The sequence below is a fragment of the Mercenaria mercenaria genome, chromosome 19 (assembly GCF_021730395.1).
Source record: "Mercenaria mercenaria strain notata chromosome 19, MADL_Memer_1, whole genome shotgun sequence".
Lineage (NCBI taxonomy): Eukaryota > Metazoa > Mollusca > Bivalvia > Venerida > Veneridae > Mercenaria > Mercenaria mercenaria.
In genome coordinates this window covers 11,859,224-11,885,024 of record NC_069379.1, presented here as the reverse complement: position 1 = coordinate 11,885,024, position 25,801 = coordinate 11,859,224, and the positions used below count along the sequence as shown (strand labels likewise).

General features: G+C 33.4%; 2 protein-coding genes across 4 annotated transcripts in view; both read right to left on the bottom strand.

Annotated features, from left to right (window-relative positions):
- The window catches only part of LOC123543173 (solute carrier family 22 member 6-like), a 41,228-nt gene extending 39,030 nt beyond the window's left edge, over nt 1–2,198 (bottom strand). The window contains exon 1 of the mRNA XM_053531583.1: nt 2,151–2,198. Within this exon, the coding sequence (XP_053387558.1) occupies nt 2,151–2,191 (41 nt within the window). The 5' untranslated portion in view covers nt 2,192–2,198. The remainder of the gene's footprint in view (nt 1–2,150) is intronic.
- On the bottom strand, nt 1,733–24,968 carry LOC123543084 (solute carrier family 22 member 21-like). 3 transcript variants are annotated; one of them, XM_053531582.1, is made up of 9 exons: nt 24,740–24,963; nt 21,185–21,487; nt 19,520–19,944; nt 17,296–17,514; nt 14,800–14,934; nt 14,333–14,415; nt 12,145–12,262; nt 10,355–10,427; nt 1,733–2,285 (listed from the first exon to the last, which is right to left on the bottom strand). In XM_053531582.1, exons 2-9 carry the CDS (start codon nt 21,476–21,478, stop codon nt 2,199–2,201), a joined length of 1,434 nt encoding a protein of 477 aa, XP_053387557.1. In that variant the 5' UTR covers nt 21,479–21,487; nt 24,740–24,963; the 3' UTR covers nt 1,733–2,198. The 3 variants fall into 3 exon arrangements, with proteins under 3 accessions (XP_053387557.1, XP_053387556.1, XP_053387555.1); XM_053531581.1 differs by lacking the exon at nt 1,733–2,285 and adding an exon at nt 8,542–9,333 and having other exon boundaries at nt 24,740–24,968; XM_053531580.1 differs by lacking the exon at nt 1,733–2,285 and adding an exon at nt 8,542–9,450 and having other exon boundaries at nt 24,740–24,959.
- Between the last annotated feature and the right edge of the window lie 833 nt (nt 24,969–25,801).

Sequence of the window (25,801 nt, the reverse complement as noted above, 5' to 3'; positions counted from 1 at the left end):
AGTTGTCTAGTGGCAGAAAAAAAATCGCACTTGAATGAAATACAATTTGGTAATTACCAAGTTGCAACATTAAATGTACATACATGGGAATAAGAATTTGGGATTAGTGTAAACTCAGATTTCTCATTTGCAACATTTAGTCTACGCACAAGGAAGTAAGACTTTGTCATCTTGGAGCATGTATTTTGTAATTATCAATTTGAAAGGTGCAAAAAAAAAACAAGAAAACATTTACATTCACCATGTTCACAGGAAGTTAGAAGTTGTCATCTAGGTGCATGGAATTTGTATTTACTAATTTGAAATATGCAATATAGCAGTTTGTATTGTGATGGATTATACCAAAAAAAAAAAAAAACAATTTACATTCACAGGAAGTTAAAAGTTGTCATCTAGGTGCATGGAATTTGTATTTACTAATTTGCAAAATGCAATATAGCAGTTTGTATTGTGGTGGATAATACCAAAAAACAATTTACATTCACAGGACGTTAGAAGTTGTCATCTAGGTGCATAGAATTTGCATTTACTAATTTGAAATATGTAATGTAGCAGTATGTATTGTGGCGGATAATACCAAAAACAATTTACATTCACAGGACGTTAGAAGTTGTCATGCATGGAATTTGCATTTACTAATTTGAAATATGTAATGTAGCAGTATGTATTGTGGTGGATAATACCAAAAAACAATTTAGATTCACAGGACGTTAGAAGTTGTCATCTAGGTGCATGGACTTTGCATTTACTAATTTGAAATATGTAATGTAGCAGTTTGTATTGTGGCGGATAATACCAAAAAAAAAAACAATTTACATTCACAGGAAGTCAGAAGTTGCCATCTAGGTGCATGGAATTTGTATTTACTAATTTGAAATATGCAATATAGCAGTTTGTATTGTGATGGATTATACCAAAAAAAAAAAAAACAATTTACATTCACAGGAAGTTAAAAGTTGTCATCTAGGTGCATGGAATTTGTATTTACTAATTTGCAAAATGCAATATAGCAGTTTGTATTGTGGTGGATAATACCAAAAAACAATTTACATTCACAGGACGTTAGAAGTTGTCATCTAGGTGCATAGAATTTGCATTTACTAATTTGAAATATGTAATGTAGCAGTATGTATTGTGGCGGATAATACCAAAAACAATTTACATTCACAGGACGTTAGAAGTTGTCATGCATGGAATTTGCATTTACTAATTTGAAATATGTAATGTAGCAGTATGTATTGTGGTGGATAATACCAAAAAACAATTTAGATTCACAGGACGTTAGAAGTTGTCATCTAGGTGCATGGACTTTGCATTTACTAATTTGAAATATGTAATGTAGCAGTTTGTATTGTGGCGGATAATACCAAAAAAAAAAAACAATTTACATTCACAGGAAGTTAGAAGGTGTCATCTAGGTGCATGGAGTTTGCATTTACTAATTTGAAATATGTAATGTAGCAGTATGTATTGTGGCGGATAATACCAAAAAAAAAAAAAACAATTTACATTCACAGGACGTTAGAAGTTGTCATGCATGGAATTTGCATTTACTAATTTGAAATATGTAATGTAGCAGTATGTATTGTGGTGGATAATACCAAGAAACAATTTAGATTCACAGGACGTTAGAAGTTGTCATCTAGGTGCATGGACTTTGCATTTACTAATTTGAAATATGTAATGTAGCAGTTTGTATTGTGGCGGATAATACCAAAAAAAAAAACAATTTAGATTCACAGGACGTTAGAAGTTGTCATCTAGGTGCATGGACTTTGCATTTACTAATTTGAAATATGTAATGTAGCAGTATGTATTGTGGCGGATAATACCAAAAAAAAAAAAAAAAACAATTTACATTCACAGGACGTTAGAAGTTGTCATCTAGGTGCATGGAATTTGCATTTACTAATTTGAAATATGTAATGTAGCAGTTTGTATTGTGGCGGATAATACCAAAAAAACAGTTTACATTCACAGGAAGTTAGAAGGTGTCATCTAGGTTCATGGAATTTGCATTTATTAATTTGAAATATGTAATGTAGCAGTTTGTATTGTGGCGGATAATACCCTCCATAGACAACAGTTCAACTGTTTTGATCAGAGATAAATACCAAATCTTTTCACAAAGACAACATCTTAACGTTTACCTGTTAGTTAGCCACGTGGCGATTGCTTTCGAAGGAATCATGGTTAAACTAAACAAACAAATATTTAAGTATAAGTTTCCTGAGAGATTCTGTATCCCAAATAGTAAGCCGAATCCCACGACGCCCAGTGTCATCCTGAAATATATAAAAGTGGATTTTTCGAAAACAACAATTAGTAAAATGATATGTGTCAAAAAAATAATTATTTGCATTCATGACATAATTACACAAAACTAATTAAAACGAATGGAATTACACCCTTTCACAAAAATAGCCAAAGATTTTCAAAGAAGCAAAGTTCTTGTGATTTCTGATCCACAAAATATTGTCTACGAGGTAAAAATACAATTTATAATCTCATTTGGGTTATCTGAAATTGCTATTTTTTTCGCGAATATCCACCAACTGCGTGACTCGTGATACTAAAACAGGAGTGCATATTAGCAAATATTACTTCCGAAAACATTATCACATACGAGTCGCGAATTCGTAAGATATTACTGCTTACAAGTAAATCTCGATAAAGTTCACATATTTAAAACAGTCGTTGCACATTGCAAGACATTTTTCATAAACTTCAGTTCATGATTATAATTATATATTCATAGACTTATATACTTTCACTTTGTTTACATTCTTCGAGTGGAACGGGTTGTTCGCTAACGCTGCTATAACTCCTAGCCCAGTTCAATTGCATTCTTTACACTTTTGTTTATATTATTATTAATATGCCTTAAAACAAATGCAGCTGTGGTAACTTATTAATATGCCCCTCGTAATATTTCGAAATAAATAGCACATCTTCGCACTTTTCAAAGAGTGAAGCACAGCGACAAGAAGTAAATGTTTCAAATGTATTATTCATCTACGAGCTATCGACATTTCCGTGGTGCAGCTATCACCCGTTTCAAACTGTAAATGTTTACATTCTGTCCTATATTTTAATTGATGAAATTTATTTTAAAAATCGGAGAATGTAGTTCCGTGTAAGAACACTTTTACTACAGGATGACTGTAATTTCATTAAATTATTATACAAATTGTGGTGTCAAAAACTTTTCTCCTGATCTTTTGATATCTGTCTGTATTTGAGCTGTAATTTGATGCATAGACACATCATAAGAACGTTATCGCGCATGCAAACGGTCTAAATATGTACGATACTTACACAGGCAAACATTAGCAGTAATGAAATTTCCCTTAAAAGAAACATGCCAATATTTTTTAAAAGTGGTGGCGCTATCGCATCAGTGATGGCGCAATACAGTAGTGGTGGCGCTGTGACTATGGTATGCTTTTTCAGTTCAATTGCGGCTACGAACGTACGCATCTACCTTGTTTAAGATCTGAACAAATTGAACAGTTTTATTTCTCATATAACCAAAACACCTCCATTCAGTAAAATAACACCACAGAAACAACAGTTCGTAGCAAGCATTCTGTGTTGCTATTAAAGTTACAATCGTAAATAATGCAACAGAAAAGACTAGAACTAAGTTTCGTAGCATAATGCATTTCTGTTGGTTTGACTAAATGTATTAAAGTAAATGATCAATCTTGTTTATAGAAGATATTGGATATGTCAAACGTTTTGATATAAGTGTACTAGATAACCTTAAATCCTCCAGGGCAAATGCTTTCTGAGATATGCATGATACAAAATCGGAGGAACAGATGTAAGGACAAGAGCAAATCTTAGTTTCACTCCAAATATTGGGGAAGGGGTAAAGTAGTTAAGGCCTCCGCCTAGGTTCGGGAGATAAAAGTTTCGAGCCCCATGGCGAGCGTTCGTCCGGGGGATGTTTGTCATGGGACTAGTTCCGAAAAGGCCTGTTCGTGAGCCGCGAGGTAGTTAAATGAATTATTACTGACTTCTATCCGCCTGGCGCCTGGTAAAGTAGTACGAGATTGGAGGTAATTAGTACGCACAATAAAGGTGTCTCATAAGCCAAATTGGCCGACCCTTTCAATAGAGGTGACAAAATAATAAACAAATCTTTTACCTTTTACCTATACTTTGAAATTTGAAACAGGTTTAAACGTATTGTCAACACAGCTGTTAGTTCCTTGCTCCACTTTGAAATGATCAATTCATTTACCCCTTGTTGTAGATAGCTATATATTGCATGCTGATGGGATTCCATCTTACACGAGTTTAGTTTATGCTAATCTGTTCATTTTGATTATGATGTATGCATGAACTCTTATGTTCACTTCCTTTAAATGCCAGAACTGGTGTCAAATGAGAAGTCATGGTCGGGACCCCAGTAGGTTCGAATCCACGAACACTGGATTGAGCGGCCGGCACATTATCAACTAGGCACCGATACCCTTAACACGTTTACACAACTTTTTTAGTATTGGAATTTTTTTTCATGTTTCTATGATATGCTAACTAGATGCTCACTAGTTCATCGTGTATCTGTATAGAAGATTGGGAGATTGATACAGCAGCTTTGTCTATTTATAACATAACATTTAAGTCATCATGGACTTACACACTAGTGTACCATTGAAGGTTCCATGGGCACCGCCGTATGAACACGTCTGCGGATGTCTCTAAATTGTTTTTTGTACTTTTAGCATGTGTAAATGTTGAGTTCTGCTCAACCCGGGGCTAGAGGGCGTGGACGGTAGCATGCATTTCCACTACCGTCCACGAACAGGTTCAATCAAACCGAGCCTGCAACATTTTCGTTTTTGTTGTGTTGAGCGACCTGTGGAGTTTCCACTTTTTCTATTTTAACATATCACTGGGTGAAATCCTCTTTCTTTGAGTGAGAGAGAAGCATAACGTATATGTAAATGTTATTTTGAATGAAGATGCATGTTTGTACATAGCGTTTATTTCTTTTATCATTTAATTTACGTACGTAATAGCACAGCTTCTGCAACCAGTTTCGTTATAACATTTTGGCCATTTTCATGTAAAAACAAAACGATATATTTGTATTTCTTGCGCGGTATATGGTAGCTTTCTACTAATGTTTAAATGGCAAATGTTAGAATATAGTATTGCCATTTCTATAAATACGGAAATTGCAAGAAGCTTAATATTATGCTGTAGTTAGACGCAAATACTGAAAAGTTATTATTCCCTTTCTTTAACTACAATGTTGTAAATTATATTGATTCTTAGAGTTAAAGACATATATGTTACATAAATACATAATCTATAAACGTAATATTCTTTCTAAAAACGAACTTTTTTCCTGTTGAAATAGAAATTGTAATATAAATCACCAGGTGCTGTTATTGCGAACGACAAGAAGAAGAAGATCAGGTGCTGTTATCATTAGCGCTAAACTTAAATTGCATGAAATGCCGAAAAAGCATTTGCGGCGTCATTTTATAATTATATCATTAATATAGTACTTACCAATTTGCATTCATTAATATACGGTATTCCGATAGGGTCAATAAACTGTCGTACAGTCGACCCCTGCAGAGGTAAGGACGAAACTGCAATAACATGATGTTTCAGTACGAGAACACGATGTGACATTGAGGTTAAACAGTATGACACCAGAATGTTAATATCACGTTATCGCATCGTATTGTCGTGTTGCCAGATTGTGTTGCTGTGCTCTTGCATCGTATTACCGTGCTGTCACATAACCTTATCGTGATGTCGCGTTCGATGATGCACATTGGTATCGTACTATAGCATCGTGATGTCATAGTGTCGCGGTCGAGAGTAGGACTGTACGAAATCAATATTAAATTTAATTAAAATTAAATTTAATATGCTGGCAACTAAAGTCATACAACAGACGAACACCAGAGACATATTTTTCCTAATGTCCTCTGAATTCGTTGACAAACGTAGTTATTGAAATATTACCAGTCATTGTATTTAAGTCGCACCATCAAAGCTTTATGGCAAAGTGCTGTAAGAACATTGAGTTCTAATAACTATTGTCACGACCATGACTATTCATATGACACAAGTAACGTTTTCCAGGAAGCGGACTCGAGAGTGGTTCAAATAAGCTGATAGCTTTCACATTCGAGGTAAGGAAGTCAAAAGTTAACGAACCTCAACGAGCAAGAATCTTTAAATGAAGTATATTCTTCTTCCTTAGTGACGGTTCGGACCTATAGTTTTCATTTTGAAACTCGGCACCAACCACAAAAACCCTAAGTAAGATTACTAGGTAAAGAAATATCATTATGCCTTTCGATTGGTACAGTATCATATCGTACCTAACAGTGTTCAATTTGCAAAAAAAAGCTCCGCCTTTGAAATTTGATACAGAACGGATTAACAGATTGAATATAAATAGTTTTAAAAGAAACTGAACATTTCAAAAGTATTAAATAGATATATTCATTCGTAGAAAATAATGGTTTTATTCGGATTGGCCAAGATGACAACGCACTTGCTTACTTTAAGATTTGATAAAAAAGACAAGCAGACGAATTTACCCCTTCCAGTCATTTTACATTGGTTAAATTTTATCCCAGTTTGTGTTTTACTATTCTCGCATTTGTCTATGTCTGGCCATCTGATTTGTACAAATATACACGAAATGTATCACAACGTTATCAACGTCAGAATGACTCTTGTTGAGTGAGCACTTACTTTGCGATATTACAGAATAATAGCATCCAAATACCCTCTAGCAACAAGTGGTCATTATTACTGATTTAGCCACATGTGGCAATCATCAGCCTAGCGATTGGTAGAAATACGAATGCATAGTATCTTGTTGCAACTTTTCAGCCCAGCACTAAGATGTTTTGAAATGAGACATTAAACGGCCGCCTATAGTTCAGTACAGAGTCAAACATTGAACAGAATGTTGAGATTGTTTTCTGATGCTATTTAACTAATAGAACACTTACGAAACGGCTTTTGATTGGCAAATCATTCATTAATTGAGCCGTGCCATGAGAAAACCAACATAGTGGGTGGGTTTGCGACCAGCAAGGATCCAGACCAGCCTGCGCATCCGCCGCTGTTCGCTTTTAAAGCCTACTGGAATTGGAGAAACTGTTTATGGACAGTATGGATCATGACCAGACTGCGCGAATGCGCAGGCTGGTCTGGATCCATGCTGCTCGCAAACCTACTATGTTGGTTTTCTCACGGCACGGCTCAATTGTAAACTATGTACATTTGGTCCTCAAAACAGTGATATCATGTCTGATAAAATTATTATGATACAATCAGTGTCATCAGTGCAAGCTATAGATGAAACTCCAGAATCTCCGAAACAAAGTCAGTATCAGAGTGCAAATTGTCATACTTTGACATAATTTTTAATGGATAATAGCCGACATGTTTAAAATAAAGGCGAAAATCAGGAAAGTGTCATAACTGTTGAAAAATGGACTTTCAAAAATATAATAAAGATTAATTGTATAGTCTACATTCGCTTCTGAAATAAATCAGTACATATCTCGAAAAGTACTGTAATAAAAATGCGAAAGATGAGGAATAGTGAGAAAAATATATACATTGACCTAAATAGATACAAGAGAGCAAATACAGAGTAATGTTTTTAAATGTCAAGGTACAATACTGAGAGATTTGTACATTTAATTAAAGTATCAAATTAGATAAAATATAAAATGAAAGCGCAGATTTCCCAAAAGCATAGAACACACCAAACACAGCCGTAGAGCAATGCATCACGAATTAGGCCCACAACGAAAAGAAGAAAATTCTCGTGAAAAGGTTGCTTCAAAAATCCAACAGCAAGTACATTTTGATTATAATGTAGAAACAAATGGGTGAAGGGTAGATGAATGGGTCGGGTCTAGGAGAAATGTGAAATAAAGCAAGGATATGCGATATAACGAACGCTTACAGAAGTTTGTAAATGCTTGCCGAGCATAAAATGATTTCTTTATTAAGCTGTCTCTTCCTGACGCTGAGAGATTTGTTGTAAATGTGGTACAAAATGGGGTAAGCCGTATTGCGAATACTTACAGAAGTTCGTAAATGCTTGTTGTGTATAAAATGATTTCTTTATGAAGCCGTCACTTCTTGGCGCTGTGAGACTTTATAAATGTGGTACCAAATGGGATAAGACATATTGCATATGCTTACAGAAGCTTGTTAATGATTGCTGAGTATAAAATGTTTTCTCTATTATGCATCACTTCTTGGAGCTGTACAACTGTAAATGTGGTACCATATGGGAGAAGCTATATTGCTAATGCTTACAGAAGTTTGTAAATGTTTGCCGAGCATAAAATGGTTTCTTTATTAAGCCGTCACTTCCTGACGCTCTGAGATTTGTAAATGTGGTACCAAAAGGGATAAGCCATATTGCGGATACTTATAGATGTTTGTAAATGCTTGCCGAATACAAACTGATTTCGATACTAAGCCGTCACTTGCTGATGCTGCTTGGTATTTTAATCAACTGAACAAACTATGCCAATTTTCAACTTTCATTATTTCATTCAAATGTAACGAAAAGGTGTGCTAATTGGTCTCGTAATTTCAAAGTATCATGAACTCACTGCAGTGGTTAAAATTAGTTCAACTGGAAGTCAATGTTACTTTTTAAGGTATGTCAAACATATTTTTGTGTTAAATATTTTTGTACATGTATTTCTTTCTATATTATATAAAACACTTTCCGACGTCCTCATACAAATTCCATAACAAATGATCCAAATATTACAAGATACTTAAAATAAAAGAACAACTGCCGTGTATTAGTACACATAGCGAAGACATAACTCGTGTACTTCGTAAAATGAATTTCTTAGGAAGTACTTGCCAGTGAATGACTCTGAATCAGTTCGACATTTTTATGTATCAAATGATTTGAGAGCCAGTGCACTAATATTTCACAAAGATGACATAGTTGAGATATTTTCAAAAATCTTACAACAACTGATGGACGTTTTAATGAATATGTAACAATCTTCCAACAAGTAAAGGGAAGTTTAAATGAATATGTAGCAATCTTCAAACAACTGGAAGGAAGTTTTAATAAATATAAATATGTAACAATGATATAAGATTCATGAAACTTATTAAAATTCGCACATTTATATTGTTAAGATGTGATGTATGATAAAACACATTGTGATACAACTATTATTGTTGAATTAAAAGTCAATTTATTTAGATGTGGCCATTCACACCAGCTATCTCTTCTTCTATACCTTCTGGTAGCTCTGAAACCTCATTTAAGGCTGTAGTTACTGGTGCATCAACCTGTATTATATCCAGAAGGTATTTATCTTTAGTTTCTGGGAGCAGCGATGTACCTATCACACACAGAACAGAAAGTCCACCACAAAGATATAGCAGAATTCCTGGCATATATGTATCCTAAAACGAAAAAGTTGTAAGGACTTTTTAAAACATTAATCATTCCATCAGTACGAAGATGAGGCGTAAAACTTAAAATCATTGTATGCGCCGAAAGGTTTGTTTTATTTGAATCACATTTAGAAAGTAAATCTATTTATTGAGAATGTACATATTAGGAAAAATTCTTTAAATTTCTAAAGAGAAAAGGCAAATCTGATCATCAGAGCTTTCGACCATTACATTATATAGGTAAATAAAGGGAGTAGAATATGTTTGCCTTTACCAATCTTTCCATAAGACTTGGGTTGCTTAACCTCACCTCTTTTGTCGTACTTTATTTTATTAGCTCTTTTTTACTTTTTGGTTACAACAATTGGTTTGTTTTAATTTCATGTGTGTGCGTGTGTGCGTGTGCGTGTGTGTGTGTGAGAGAGAGAGTACATTAACCACATATCAATGTATACATGAAGGCACATACTTTTTAGAAAAAATGTATATAAATAGAGAGAAAATGTTCGACATTAAAAAAAAAAGTTTCTGAAATGCGTTAGATTTTACACGGTGCAAAGTAGTATAACAGAAATTTTCGCTAAAGATATTAAAGTTTTTGTAACAAACAACTGTTATTGTACGACATTTGATAAATTCAGCTTTACATTTACAAAGTTTATCTAGAAAGTGAAGCTTTATGCATTTAATGGGATTTTTCTACATTTGCACTCAATATCAACATACATGTATGGAATAATTTAGTGACAGAATGACTTTTGATTATTTTAATTTTCAAGTAAAAGTTGTCTAATATTAAAATTAGAGATGCATATGTACATGTATTACCCGTCGCATAATACGTTGTTAAAACATCTTGCTTTATTTGTTACTTGTAGACTTTGTTCTTAAATGAAATATTTTAACAACTTACAAGATATACAAATTGTGGCCCGATCACTGAACCGATTCCTCCGATGAAACTTAGCATCCCAAATCCAATGTTCCTAGAAAAGTTAAGAAGAACAATTCGGATATCCAACGAAGCAATGAAACAATTCATTTCGTCTTGTTGCGCACACTAACACACCAACACGAAATTTGTGTCGATGGCGATCGCGCCAGAACGGGATATAAACTTTCGTTTTAATAATCGTGTTCTGTGTTTCGTTATCGCGTGTTGTTAGTTTCGTCTTGTCGCGTGCCAAAACTCAATACAAAACTTACAACATTTTGCTATGACGCTTTGACGCGCGCAAAGAGGACACAACAAAAAGTGTTACAAACTCTGCGCGCACGTCAATTCGTCATAACAAAATGTCCTAAATCATCCACCATGTAAAACAGTTCAAATTCGTTAACTGATTAAAAGCTGAACGCTGGAATATGTATGCCGATATAGCTCGTCTAAATGAACTTACATGAATATTTACACCAAAAACGTCAGCAGCAATGTTAGTTTGCAATGTAAAAAATATATACAAATATTCAACAAAAGAATCTATATAAACATATATACTTATGTATCTTTTATAATTTATACATGGCACAAACGAAGTAAAATCCTAGAAATGATAGTAAATATTATAAATTTATGTAACTCAAAATTCGAATTCCGTTTCTGTTAGAATAGAAGATTTTTGTAGATCTTAGACTGAATTATATAGAAAAATATACCAAAATATACCAAAATATGTTGACTATTTGCTATTACACTTTTCACCTCCGCAGAAATAGCTAGATAAGCATTCCTACTTTGTCCATTCGTTACAGTTTCACTGTACTCTTGAATTTGCGATTTTACATGTCTGATGTATTCGTGTATTTTATAGTAAGAATCAAATCTACTTTTTTATAATAAGTTTTACCATATTTAATTATTTAACAGAAAAAGTTATATACATATATCCGACCAAAATATCGCGTCGTTCGAAAATAATGATTGTGACTTATTATGCAACTATACGTTTAATGATGTAAACCGAGATTGACGACTGTTCATTTTAAATCTGACTGCTCTGTGATTGTATATTTTGTGTTAACTTGTAGGTTGATAGGCACTTCTTAATCGACCAATTTATCTTTTGAAGAGTTTGGTAAATTCAAGTTAAGGTCACTGAAATTACTTGTCCCGCAAGATGCGAGTCCAAGCCTCATACAGGGCGTTGAATTCCACATGTGAGGAAGCCATCAAGTTCGCTCTACCAAGGTACTCGCTAGTGGTGAAATAATGCACAGAGGGGCACCTTGGGTCTTCTTCCGCAATCAAAGCTGGAAAGTCGCCAAATGACCTATAAATGTGTCGGTGCGACGTTAAACAACATAGTTAATTACAACGGAAACGACGGCATGTATGAAATTGTATGTTGATAGACACGTTGCCGGAGGATCTTTCAGTGAAATTAAATTGTTACTCTTACGCACTGTGGTACCTCCCCATAAATGAAATTTCAAATATCACCGTTTTGCGAGACCAAAATTAAATCAAAATGTTAATGTACGTACACAGAATATCTTTTGCAAGTGGGCAAAATTTAGGAGAGGCAAAATTGCATTCGTACCGATGTATGTTACACATACAAGTTTTAGCTCGGGGGTAATTCTTTCGGTCGCCACATAGCATAAATTACGTATTAATTGAATCCTTTTAGCAGGATCTAGGAATAGACCCAAGATCGACATGGCAAATGTTCCATTACATACCACGTCCCACAAATTGACTACCTTATGACAGTTGGATAGAGTTCTACTGTCATTGTCTGTACTGTTCCCCACGCTGCTGATGTACTTGAGTTTGCTATAATGGCTAGCACGGTGGTAAGTTGATCCTTGAATTTTACATCTGTTTAAAAACAAAACAATTAATTTGTCTTACGCCTGAAAATAATGACCGTTATATCGAAGCAAACCTATAGTTTTAAGTTATATTATTACGTAATAGCATTATGCATGATATATTCTATCACTGAATGTAAATTCTTTCTTAAAGGCACTGACCTCCAGAGTTTGGCTGAAAATGTTCTTTCTTTCAACTGAAGTTTGGTTAAATTATGAACATTAGAAAACGAGTTTTTGTTTCTAAACTATTTTGAAAATGCCAAATCAAGTAAAAAGATGACCACGTCGGAAATCGAACCCGGACTGTCGCGGCAATAAAGAAGTTTTGTCCGCTGTCCTATCAGTAACGCTTTACAGGATTTAGTGTTCAATGCGCGTTAAATATAGAGATTTATAACTGAGGTTATTTACCTTGCGTAAAGCGTTATAAACGCTTTTCGATTTTTATCGTAAAAGGTATTAAAAGCAACTAATTCTCGTGTGTTTCCGTAAAATATAGTCTATTAGCGAAATGGTTTACAAAATACATATACGATCAACAAAATTCGCAAAAACGCTTAGGATAGGCTTTTGATCCTATCCTTAGCGTTTTTGCGAATTTTGTTGATTGTATATGTATTTTGTAAACCATTTCGCTAATAAAATATGTTTAAACTAACATATAGTCTGTCAGTAATTAAGTTTCAAAGCATTCTAAAGAAATGCAGCATTAATTTCCAGGTATCTAAAACAAAATTTTTCTTTTGGTTTTCAAAGGATCTGGAGGCCAGTTTCTTTAAGTGTATAAGGCGTTAATCAGATTGATTTAGTCTTTAATGGGAAAATAAACAAGACGTTTTGAAGTTTCGGCTATAAAAAATAAACATATGATAAACAAAATATTACATTTTTGTCTTTCAACATTTAACTTATTGAACACTTTGAATAAAAAGGACAAAATGCACGACTAGCATTTTATTATTTTATTCAGCTCAATTACTGATTTCAATATGAAAGGACACGCATGTAAAATCTTGTGTTAAATAAAATACAATTTGTCTCTGAATGAAAACCAAAACACTGTAAACATCAAATCATACATTTTCATGTCGTGTAAGAACAGTTACGGTCTGACACAGTGTATTCAGGTTTTTTCTCAAATAATGCTGCTTTCACATGGATTAAATCAGTTCCTGCATTTTAGCAATAAATTATATACCTTAAACATAGTAATATTTAGACTGGAAATACTTTTAAACTTGAACGTTTTTGCTGAAAATACAATATAAGAACATAATGTAAATTTTGGCTAAGATGCTTAGATTGTTGGAAATAAACATGGCATATGCAGATGTGACAGATCTGCATGGAATAGTAATTAATCAAAAGTGACAGCTCAAAAATACCATCTTCTGGCATTATCCATTGAGATTGTGGAGCAGAGACATTTTAAGGCATTCTAGCATACCATAGATCTACCATAATTCACCGGAGGATCCTCCGGCACATTTTGCTGATATGCTTTGCCTTGTTACATTACAGGTAAAACGTTTCTGCCAACCAGCATCGTTTCGTGACAAATCGTAGCACGCCCATCAAAATCTTTCGTGAAAAGCATGACCGATTCATCTCCAATATCGATGGCGGCTTACGAGTAATATCATTATTTCTCAAGGTAAATTTCTATTACAGGAATAAATCGTCATTAATCGCAATCAGAGAATATCGGTTTTCTGTCGTTAACTCGTCATTAATCGCAATCCGAGAATATCGCTTTTCTGTCGTTAACAAGAACATCGCGTTCGTGTTGTTTGAAGTTTCAATTCGGCATTCCAAATAGCGGCGAACAATGATTTGCTAATACTACTCGGTTATAAACGGTAGAATAATGCAGAGGTTCGTCTCAAGATTTTGACGAACTTCTGATGGAAGAAAAGGCTTTTCGGAAGAATAATTTTTTCTTGGTAAAAGTGCGTGAAAAATTCTGCCAGGACAGTTTTCAAGTGAAGCTGTAATCACGGTGATTTAAAAAAACTGAAATTTACGTCATATTCTTTTACTCAAAAGTAAAGGGTCAATGTCCAGGTTGAATTACCTAATGTTTGCAAAACGCCACCTGTAAGACCTGCAATTCCAACAACGGTGAAGCAAATGTGTGTTGCCTTTTTTCGACCAATTCTGTAAATTGTAAATTTTGCATTTCAGAATGTTAATTCTTTATCAAACGTACATGCTTATAAAATACTCATATTAAATAACAAACATATTCATTTGTTATTGCAAACTTAAAGAAGCAGTAACGCAATTTATATTACAGCAAATTAACATTTAAATTGCAACTACCAATTTCCAGAAATTTAAGTGTCTTCAGTTACAATAGAGCGATTGCTATAGTCACATCAATATAAATTTGAGATTTCAGTTATCACTTTCAAGGACGATCAATCATCTCAAAGAAAGGAAAACTAAATTGAAACTGTATAATGACAAGACAACAGTTGAACTGTATTGATCAGAGATAAACACCAAATCTCTTCGCTACCACAACATCTTAACGTTTACCTGTTACTTAGCCACGTGGCAATTGCTTTCGAAGGAATCGTGGTTAAACTAAATAAAAAAATATTCAAGTACAAGTTTCCTGAGAGATTCTGTATCCCAAATAGTAAGCCGAATACTACGACTCCCAGTGTTATCCTGAAATACAATGTATGTATAAGTTGATGTTTTTGAAAACATATATGTCAAAAATTGATTATTTTCATTCATGACATGATTACACAAAGTCAACTAACACGAATAGAATTGCACACTTTCACTTATTTAATAAATAACCAACGATTTTCAAAGAAGTAAAGTTCTTGTGTGAATAGTTATTCTTGTAATAAAATCAAGAAGTTTTAAATTGTAGGAAAATTGTTTACTGTATTAATAATGTCTACGAGATAAAAATACAATTAAATTTTATAGTCTCGTTTTGGTTATCTGAAATTGTTGTTTTGCAAATATCCACGAACAGCGTGACTTGTGATTGTATAACAGGTGTGCATTCGTATTAGCAAATATTACTTCGAAAACATTATCATTTACGATTCGAGAATTTGTAAGATATTACTGCTTACGAACAAAGTTCACATATATTAAACAATTACACTTTGCAAAACATTTTTCATGTACTTCCATGTCTTACAGACTTATATACTTTCACGTTGTTTACATTCTTCGCGTTGAACAGACTGTTCGCTAACGCTGCTATATAGTGCCTGGCCAAATTCAGTTGTACTCTTTAATTTTTGGTACATATTATTATTCATATGCCTCAGAACAAAATGCAGCTGTATTAACTTAAAAAATAGGCCCCATCGTAATATTCCGAAATCGATGTAACTCATTGCAGACTTGGAGCGGTCTTCTGCGCATGCCCGAAAGTGATTATCAATTGTAGCGCACGGCAAAAATATGCATACTTTTGCATGTTCGCATGCATTTAGTGTACAATATGCACAAAATACTAACTAAAGGTTAGGGTTAGTATCACCATGGTTACAAAATATATACATTTAAGATATTTTCGTTCAAATTTAGTTTATCCGGTATGTACCGGAGTCTGTAATTTATACCGGCGCTCCAAGTCTGCATTGAGTCACAGTCTTTCGAAATATATAGCCCATCTTTACGGGTGAGGAAATGTTACACGAGACTCTGTTATTGAGGATATCATGATACAGTTTTCCAGAGTAATGTAACAGCTGCATTTGAAAGATCATAATCGCTGACGGTGGTTTGTTTGCAAAATAAATTGTAAACATTTACCTCTTTTTTTTGCAAAAATATAAATTATATTTCTAGATCAATGTTATGTACGTCATTTGAGATATGGCTAAACATGCGAAAGATGTTAAAGTCTATCTAGCGTTTAATGACAGAATTCGAAGTTTTGATATTAAGGTATCAAAAAGAAATTGGTTTAAAAATATTTCAACTATGTTTTATGCTAATTTGCATCGATAAAAAACCCCGTCTGGCATTCACTTATAATTCGATGTAGAAAAAGTACAGCGGGTCTTTTTTATGGGTTTATAACGCATTACAGTTTAGCATGATACATGTATGTCACAGTTGTGAGGTGCTGCTTCTGGATGTGTAACTGAGTTAGGATGATACCTTTTGGAATATGGTTAAAAACTATACAACACCAGAAAAGTATATGAAATTTAAACATCATCATTAATAATGGATACAACACATGTATTACACCAAGTGCGTGTTTTTTTTCGAAATTCCAAATATACATCTGATGTACTTAAAGGATATGAACATTTTCAATTGAAAGCTGGTGTTCTTTATCCAATGTAAATGATACCATAATCACCAAGTCGAATTAAATCGTTGTTTGCTCTTAAATCGTCTGATCCTTTATAAACAGTTACTGATTAGGCTCTAAACAATTGTTTTTGTTGTGAAGTAATCGCTAAAAATGACTGTGTTGTTGAGTTTGTTTATACTTGTATATACACCATATTGAAAGTTAAAATGCAGCAGTACGTAAAAATATGAAACTTTCTTTCGAATAATTTTTGTTTTGACTGAGCTTTTAGCTGTCGTTAAATATTCTGCATGGAAATGTTTTAATGTTTATTTTACTGTTGTTCATCATTTCTGATAGGGGGTAAGACTAAGATAAAGTTTTCAAATCACCTGTTGTCTTCATTTTTCAACGAGTTCCATTGAAAAACGATACCTTCATTTTTCGACCTATTAACCTATTTAGGGGGAAACTTGTTGTTACAGACCTGCAGTGTTCTCTGTTGTATTTCGTTTTAAAACAAAGTTCATTTAAAAGTTCAGTCGTTGAAGGACTATTTATTTTTGTACATCTGAAACACAATTTCAAAAGTAGAAATTGGCGACTTTAGAGGAGGCTATCAAGTATCTTTAGGATTGCTGTATGAAATGTGTTGTCGATTACGTTATTCAATGCAACGAGTTGTGTTTCTAATACTTGTTTAAAAGGTAAAAAAGTAAACAAATTATATAATAATAGAAGTAACAACTTACCAATTAAGGGCTGAAAACAGTGTTACTTTCACCAGTGTCCGTGTTTGAAACAGATTAAGTAACGAATATCGCAATTTGGTTTGATTATCGAGCCTTCTCAGGTCAACTGCAGTGTTGAAATCATAATTGCGGTTAAACTTGGCAATTGATTTGACGATCTCTTTTGCTTTGTCAAATTTCTCATGTGCTATATACCAGCGGAAACTTTCAGGAACTATACTTAAATAACAAATAACATTATATAAGATATTATTATTATTATTATTATTATTATCATTATCATCATAATTCAAAGGTAAAATTATGTTGAAGTCAAATAACATTCTATGTACGTAATGTTTCATCTCTCTGTTCGTCATTGGCCTTAAATCAACAATATTTTCTCAGCCCATCATGCGCTTGTCAAAAGGAAATTACCTAAAAGGTATGATAAGGGATTAAGATACAGGTGTTTCTCTTGCAGAATGAACTTTTAGTCAAACCTAGTCTGATACAAAGTAGCTTGGTTCATTTTATACTTTCAAAGACCGTTTCGATAGATTCTGTTCACTACCACAGTAACCATGCTGTTCGCTTTCAAAGCCTATTGCATTTATAAAAACCGTTAGCGAACAGCATGGATCCTGACCAGACTGCGCGGATGCGCAGGCTGTTCTGTATCCATGCTGGGTGCAAAGCCACTATGTCGGTTTTCTTATGGCGCGGCTCAAATGTCTTTCTTGTACTTGGATTCAGTGTATTTAAATTTTCTGGCCATTTCGGATCATTGAACCTATTCCATTACGATGTAAGGGACCTAACCTGACGCCAGTCCTAGAGGGCATGAGAGGTGATGGATAGATGTTTGATATATTTCATAGAATACATACAAAGTCGTTCGGGAAAATATTTTAATCAACATTCTTGCTGTATCTTTTTTTTGCGTATTTGCGTATTTCTAAAATGAAAAAAAAATGTAACACAAGATGTGCAGTTACAAATGTTTTCGGATTACTTGTTAAAGGAAGCCAATTTTGAGATGTCAATCTCCTTAAAAAGGTTTTTTTAAGGTTTAGGAGTGTATCACCAAAACATAGAAATATTTTATAAACGAACAACATCGTTACCAATATTTTACCTGACCATTTCATGTTCTGCCGTACTGTCCCGTACTGAAAATATTCTGAAAAAGTTGTCCCCCTTTGAAAATGAATGCCATTTGTAAAGAAATAAAAATAAACAATCGCTGAAAACTGTGTTCCACCTAGTTATGTGAAATTTCAACACTCGCACGATATTACAAATGCATCAAAACAAACATGTGTAACAGTTCCTTGAAAATGGTGACGTTTTAAAAGCGCTTGACTGTCTAGAAGTGGAGCCTGTTTAAACAGTTCTTTTTTCGGAATTCAATGCTTATATCAGTATACTGACACTTGTTTTGTAGAGTAATATAAGTAATATACACGCTATCATTACAAAAAACAACACAACAAGTGTCAGTATACTAAAATAAACATTGAATTCCGAAAAAAAGACTTCCTAAATGGGACCCACTTCCGGGCAGTCAAACGCCTTCAAAAACTCACCATTTTCAAAGAACTGTTACACATGTTAGTTTTGATTCATTTGCAATCGCATGCGAGTGTTGAAATTTTACATAATTAAGTGGAACACAGTTTTCAGCAATTGTTTATTTTTATTTCTTTACAAATGGCATTCATTTTCAAAGGGGGACAACTTTTTCAGAATATTTTCAGTACGGGACAGTACGTCAGAACATGTAATGGTTAAGTAAAATATTGGTAACGATGTTATTCATTTATAAAATATTTCTGTGTTTTGGTGATATACTCCTAAACCTTAAGCGAGATACAAATATTTTCGCACTATCTAGCCTCGAGCAACCCGCTTTCCTAGCACTAGCGCAACTATTTTATACTGATACTTCTCAACATTTCCTGATGACAATATAAAAAACAATACGATATAACAACAAAAGTGTTTTACGTCCACCAAATTGCAGTGAAAGATTGAAATTTTAACAGTCAATACAATCTATGAGAAGATCATTTGGAAGCACTTACCGAAACCTAGAATAGTAATAACAGACCTGGTTGTATTGAGTCAGTCCAGAGGTAATCGAAGCATCTGGCAATTTTCGATTAACTTTCTTTGCAATCTACAATTAACTATAAGAGTGTATGGATTGTTAATAGAGAAGAAAAATAAGATATCTACTTACAGGTAAGCCGCAAGGAAACACGGCATTCCTAGTATTGATGTCATTAATAAGAGGTAACGCCATTCTCGAATCCGCCAAGCAATTAGTGATAGCAAACATTGATGTAACGGATATGACGGGAATCCAATTACGAAGCCTCTCCACCTTGCTGGAGTATATTCAGACATTAAATTATAGTGTGTAGTAAAGAAGCCACCATATCCAAATCCAGTAAAGAAAGCTGACACTGCGAACATTTCCAAAGAGACTGAGAAAAATCCGACTAAACAGGATGATAACACAAATAGTATTGATATCAGAAATATGGGTTTCCGACCTAACCGGTCTGCTATGTGTCCCAAAATGATATTGCTGGCCATAGCTCCTGCCAGTTGAATGGAATTTACTGTACTTGGAATAAAGTCGTTTCGGCAAATCAGTTTGAACTGAAAGAACAAGGAAATTTGATTTTACACAATAACTTATTCTGTTAAGAAAAACTGATTCTGGTATGCAAGGTATGTGGCCTATGGTCTGCGTATGGGCACTAATGAATCAAATTTTAGAGATCGAACTAAACTGATCTGTAATGTTAATGATCGTCTTTTTTAAGCGATCTCTGAGTTGAAATTTTCTAAATAGTTTATATATCAAAAATATTTACATGTTTCATTCACTTGTTTTATTATCGTATTAATAAATACTGAATACGTACGTACAGTCGTGCGTGTAGGCGTATATGTGTGTATGCATGCGTATGTTTGTTTTATATCGCTCTATGACATAAATATTAAGTATTTTTAAGGGCATATTTTTACTTTTGGTATTAATATGTACTATTTATTGCGCTGAACTGCTTGCCATAAGTTCGAGACTAATATATAACTTTAACGCGCTTTTATAGACCGCAACTTTTACCACTGTGTATGACTTGGTACTTTTTACCTGTAGCAAAGCTTTAACTTTAAATCACATGCATTTATTCTATGTACCTACAAATTTTATTTCCAAAATACGGCATGTATTAAACTAACGAATGCAAGATTCTATATTCGTCTCTCATAAAATATTCAATCGGCAGTGATGTTATAATGGTGCCGTCAAAAGGTAGGCCGTTTACAATTAGTTTTAAAACTAATTATCTATTATTATAACCCGAGTTTGGCTGATATCTATCATGAACACTAGAAAAAAGATTGATTTATGCATTAAAGGTCTAAACAACTGTACTTTTGCTTTTGAGTCAAAACATTCTTAGATATCGTTGGAGTAACACCTAAAATGTAGCCGTTTTATTGGTTATCGGAGACTGCCGTGATAAATTATATACTTCAACCTTTTTGCTATTGAATGAAATTTTCCATGTGTTTCAATGTTAACGTGGCACTCTCTGAATTATTTTTGTGTACTATTTACAGGACTGTGTCAGGACATGCATATTAATGAACGTATACCAAATGTACCATACGGACATTTTTATGCGTGTTCATATTTACTTGTAAAATACAAGCCAATTTATTTCTACAGAAATTATATAGGTATATCCAGTTATCAAGCAGTTATATTCCTCGATCTGAATATCAATGCAGTTTCCCTTAGGTAGCTAGATTGCGTTGTGTTTCACCATTATCCGACAGTTTAGTTCCGTTATTTTTATTACTAGTATATAATTAGACAACTTCTCACCTCGCTTACTAGTGTGTTGGTCTCTTCTTCAAATGAAAATGAATCGCATTCTGTACCATTCATTGTTAAACAAGTTTGGTTCCAGGATGGTTCCAGAAAAGTACCATTGTTATAAACGTTGTCATTGCACCTCCATTCTGGCACTGAAGTTATTATTACCAGGTTTGCGGAGCTGAAACTGATCACTGTTTTCACCAGGTGGATAATGACACACAGCCGCACCTGGTACCTTCCACAACCTCCCAAGTCTTTTATAACTTCATCAGGCGTTGTTTTGTCTACAGCAGTTGACATTACGGTTTCCTGTTAATATATTATTTAGAAGTGAACAGCAGCTTTTATACCAAAACAGAAAGAACTGAAACATTTCTTGCACAACAGTTTTGTTTCTTGGGTCTTAACTATAGAATAACAAGTCTGTTTCAGCATACTCATATAATCTAAAAAAAATAGATGAAGCCTGAATCAAGGCTTCGTGTTCTTTTTTCAGTTTTCAGTTGTATGTTTGTAGGTAATGGGCAGTTCGTTTCAGCTTTGACGTTCTTCTGTTAACGTATTCTTAGCCATGTGTTACAGCTACATTCAATCAAAACGTGTTTCAAAACAACATTTAAAAGCATAGTAATGTTAATGAAAAGTTTCTGGAAATGTAAAAACAAACCCGATGGTCGTAGGTCATATGGCCACTTTCCAGCTTTTTTTGCGGCGGAGGAAGACAGAAAGTATTCTACCACGGACAGAAATCTCGGCAGCGGTGAAAGACAGGCAATTCGAAGTCAAAATGTTTTACAACTCGGCCCCTTAACAGATACATTTTAAAGTTCCTTTTACAGCTATATATCGTTAATTAGCTATATATCGTTAATTATCAACTGCCAAATATTTGTAGTACATACCAAGTTTATGCCAATAAGGGTTTCACGAGAGCTAGTCACAACTCATATAGCAGAGATGCAGCACCATCTTGATACTCTTACATGCATTTATTCTACCTTTATGCAAAATAAAGACATACAAGGGATGTGATGAATTTTGATTTATAAGGTCAGAGACTTGATAAAGCTTGTCTGATTACTTTTTCTTTTATTTTTAGAACGACCGTACGAAGTATGGAGAGTTGTCCTACTCGACCCGGCCTCGGCGTCGGCGTCCTTCTGGTCCGCACTTTGGTTAAAATCTGGATGCACTTTCACTTTATCTCTGTAATTACTCGATGAATTTGTTTCAAACTTAAAATCGTTATTCCTTTCCATCAACCACCTCATATGGTACAAGGGTCATAACACTCACTCCAGTATTTCTTGAATTATCCACCTTTAACTTAAAATTTAAGGTTAAAGGTTTTCATGCTTTTTCGTATCTCAATTTATTACTGAATAGATTTGATGCAAACTCTAAATAGTTATTCAACATTATCACTCACATTATATGACACAAGGGGCATAACTCTTGCATCAATATATTTCATGAATGCACTTTCACGCTATATCAGTTATAATTTCAAAATGGATTTGATTTAAACTTAAAATAGCTGTTCCATCTTATCGCCCACATCGTATTACAAAAGGATCATAAATCTTGTACAAATATTTCATGAATTTTGCCCCCCCCCCCCCCCCCCCCTTTTTTTTTTACTTACACATTTGTGTTGATTTTTATGAATTTTGACTCTATCTCAGTTACTTCTAAATGGATTTGATTCAAACTTCAAGTTGTTATTCCTCAACTACACAAATGTCATTTCAGACATTTTTATATCGATATACCTTCTGTTTGACATATATAGGAAAACTCGGCTCTACATTTTTGAGCAACGCATCTTGGTTAGATAGAATTATTGAAGTATGCAAATTAAAGCAAAATATAACACATCTTTAAGCTACTGTAATTAATTGTATTTTATGGACTTTGCTAGATACCGACATTGTTCCATGAGTTATAAATAATTATATATTAAACAATAAGTAAAATGTACGATTTTACAGTAAAAATACTTGTTCATCATGCGTATACAATGTGTGTTTTCTGTCATGTACGAGTATATGCTGGGTGAAGTTATGTTTCGCTGAATGCATGGACCAAAAATATAAAAAAAAAGGTTTTACCTTTAATCAGAATATATATTTAAATAAATAAATAAAAATAAAATAAAACACTCGAACAGATATGCAGTACATTGATAAGCATTGCCTTGTGCCGTCGTACCGTCAAGTAAATATTTGTGAAAAGCGTGCTCAAGATTGCGATTACTTAATTTTCAAATTAAAATGGAAGCAATTTGTTATTATTCAATTTTAAAATAAAACATACCCAGACAATTTTTAGATAATGGAGAATACTTCACGAGGTTATAAAGTAATGTAATTTTGATAGAAAATATTTTTATAGCCCTTTAAAACCTGACCTAATCAATGTTTTCAAAATTTCTATATAGAAATACATAGAAACCATAGTGACTGTCATCAACTTCAAACAAAAATGGAATTAATATGTTTTTGTAAAATCATATCGATACAAAATATATTGAAATAAAGGGCCAAAAAAATGAAGATTACTTCACGAGGTTATAAAATTTGTTAAATAACGATAAAAATACGTTTTTAATGTTTGAAATATATTTTCCTATACAAATCTATAGTAAAACTGTTTATCGATAAACTCTATTTGGTCCGCGATTTTGTGTGCAGGAGTCACTTTCATACCCCACCAATTATTCAACTCAAGACTGGTACTTAGTGTCTTACCTTTTATTTGGTACCATTTGACTACTTCACTGACTTAAACTTGCCAAGAAATAATTTGTTTAACTTAAATGTATGTCCATTTATATGCAAAATTCTGTGATGATTTTTACAGACTCATTGATATTCATAGATATGCAAATTAGTTAACTTCATAAAGTAACTGAATTGGAAAGGGCAACGCTTTAGGAACATTTGGATACAATTTTAGTTCTTAAATTTACCAAGATTTGACCAAAATAAATAGTTATTATTAGTTGTATCATTGAATTACATAGCCGTCATTTTGAATTCATGGTGGCCGCCAAATTATTGACATGAAAACTTGAGAAGGATACTTGAAGTAGAAGGTTTATAGAACAATAAACCCAATTTCACTAAAAAAAAATCCGGGAGGATTGAAAAGTAGACCCCTAATTCTAACAATTGAAAATATAGGGGATGAATTGTTTTGTCTCTATCGAAGCTAAGATTATAAACCCGTTTGCAGAGTTTACACATCTTTGACAATGAAAAGTCTTGTTCAATGTTACATGGTATCATTCAGTACATGATTTTCTCTAGACTTGTAGAATATAACACATGTCATCAAAACACAGAGAATAACATTTTAGGGGTCATTATTTTCTTGCAAAGATCCTCATTGAAAGCTCATGTTCCTTTTAAAAATAATGATATATGTTGACTGTCTATCAATATGGATATTCAATTTTCAATAGCTTCAACGCAAAGAATTTTTTCACATCTGTCTGACTTTCTATTTTCTGTTTTATTTTTCATTAAGCTGCTAGAATTTGAAATATTGAGTACTTACATTATATTTGTTTCAAATCCATACGATAAATATGACACCAGATGCAATCATGTCGCCCCTGGCCGCTGTTATTCTCAACTATTTGAAATTAGCCATTTATCTTTTATCTTTTTAGACCTAACGAAAGGACACCAAAATATGAACTGAAAGATTTTAAAACATCTCATTCATATGTAGAAATCATTTTAATCTTGCAACTTACGTTAAAAAAATCATTATTATCTCATTAAGTCTGATCTTGCATGTGTTTTCAGTAATACACGAAACTTTACTGCTTACACTTAAGCACGTATACCATATTAAGAAGGAAGGTCACCTTGTCACCAGATTAGTAGCTCGTTTTGGTATTTAATGTAATTTAATGTTTTTACTGCAAAAGTCTCAATTTCATTTATCCCTTGTCCTTCAAGTATCTTTTTAAGATTAAAAGTTCGTGACTCTCCAAAAGTATTTTATATTGAAAAAAGGAAATATGGAGTTTAACACTTTCCAGACGAGTGTTATTGATTTCATTGTTATCCGTAGAAATCTGAATGACTGATAATTATTATACCGTATAGCAGGTTATTTCTACGGGGGAAATATTTCTGCGTTTCTGCGGTCTCTCGGTAGAATCGACAAAATATTTCCAGCAGAATATTCATCAAGCAAATATTTAAAACACAAACATCTGCATTTGTTTAGGAACGTTTCACGCTATGGAGCTGAGGTAATCCGAAGTTCACAATGGCATTGTCCAATAATTGGAAATTATCGTCGTCATCTAACAATAACCGATAATGCTATAATTAGGTGTGATAGTCAATCAAAGTCCTAACTGTTAATCCCTCAGAGAAGGTTTTTTTTATATTTTTGTTGTTGTTGTTTTTTGTTGTTGTTTTTTTTTGTGAATAAAAACCTGAGTTAATTTCACCTGAGTTGTTCTTATTTATCCATTGTGAAGATCTTCCGAACTATACCTCAGTAACCTTTATACATGTGTAACTGTTATAACAATATATCGTAGTTTGCAGTAATGAGTTGTAGTTTGTACAATTGTTGTTAGACTTATATATTTTTTCA

What these genes read in the sequence shown, in the direction of transcription:
- LOC123543084 (XM_053531580.1), bottom strand. Translation starts at nt 21,478, where the DNA reads ATGTCAACTGCTGTAGACAAAACAACGCCTGATGAAGTTATAAAAGAC. An exon ending in CCAACACACTAGTAAGCGAG is followed by an intron (nt 19,945 to 21,184) that starts GTGAGAAGTTGT and finishes TTGTTCTTTCAG; the next exon opens with TTCAAACTGATTTGCCGAAA. An exon ending in GCCACGTGGCTAAGTAACAG is followed by an intron (nt 14,416 to 14,799) that starts GTAAACGTTAAG and finishes TACAATTTACAG; the next exon opens with AATTGGTCGAAAAAAGGCAA.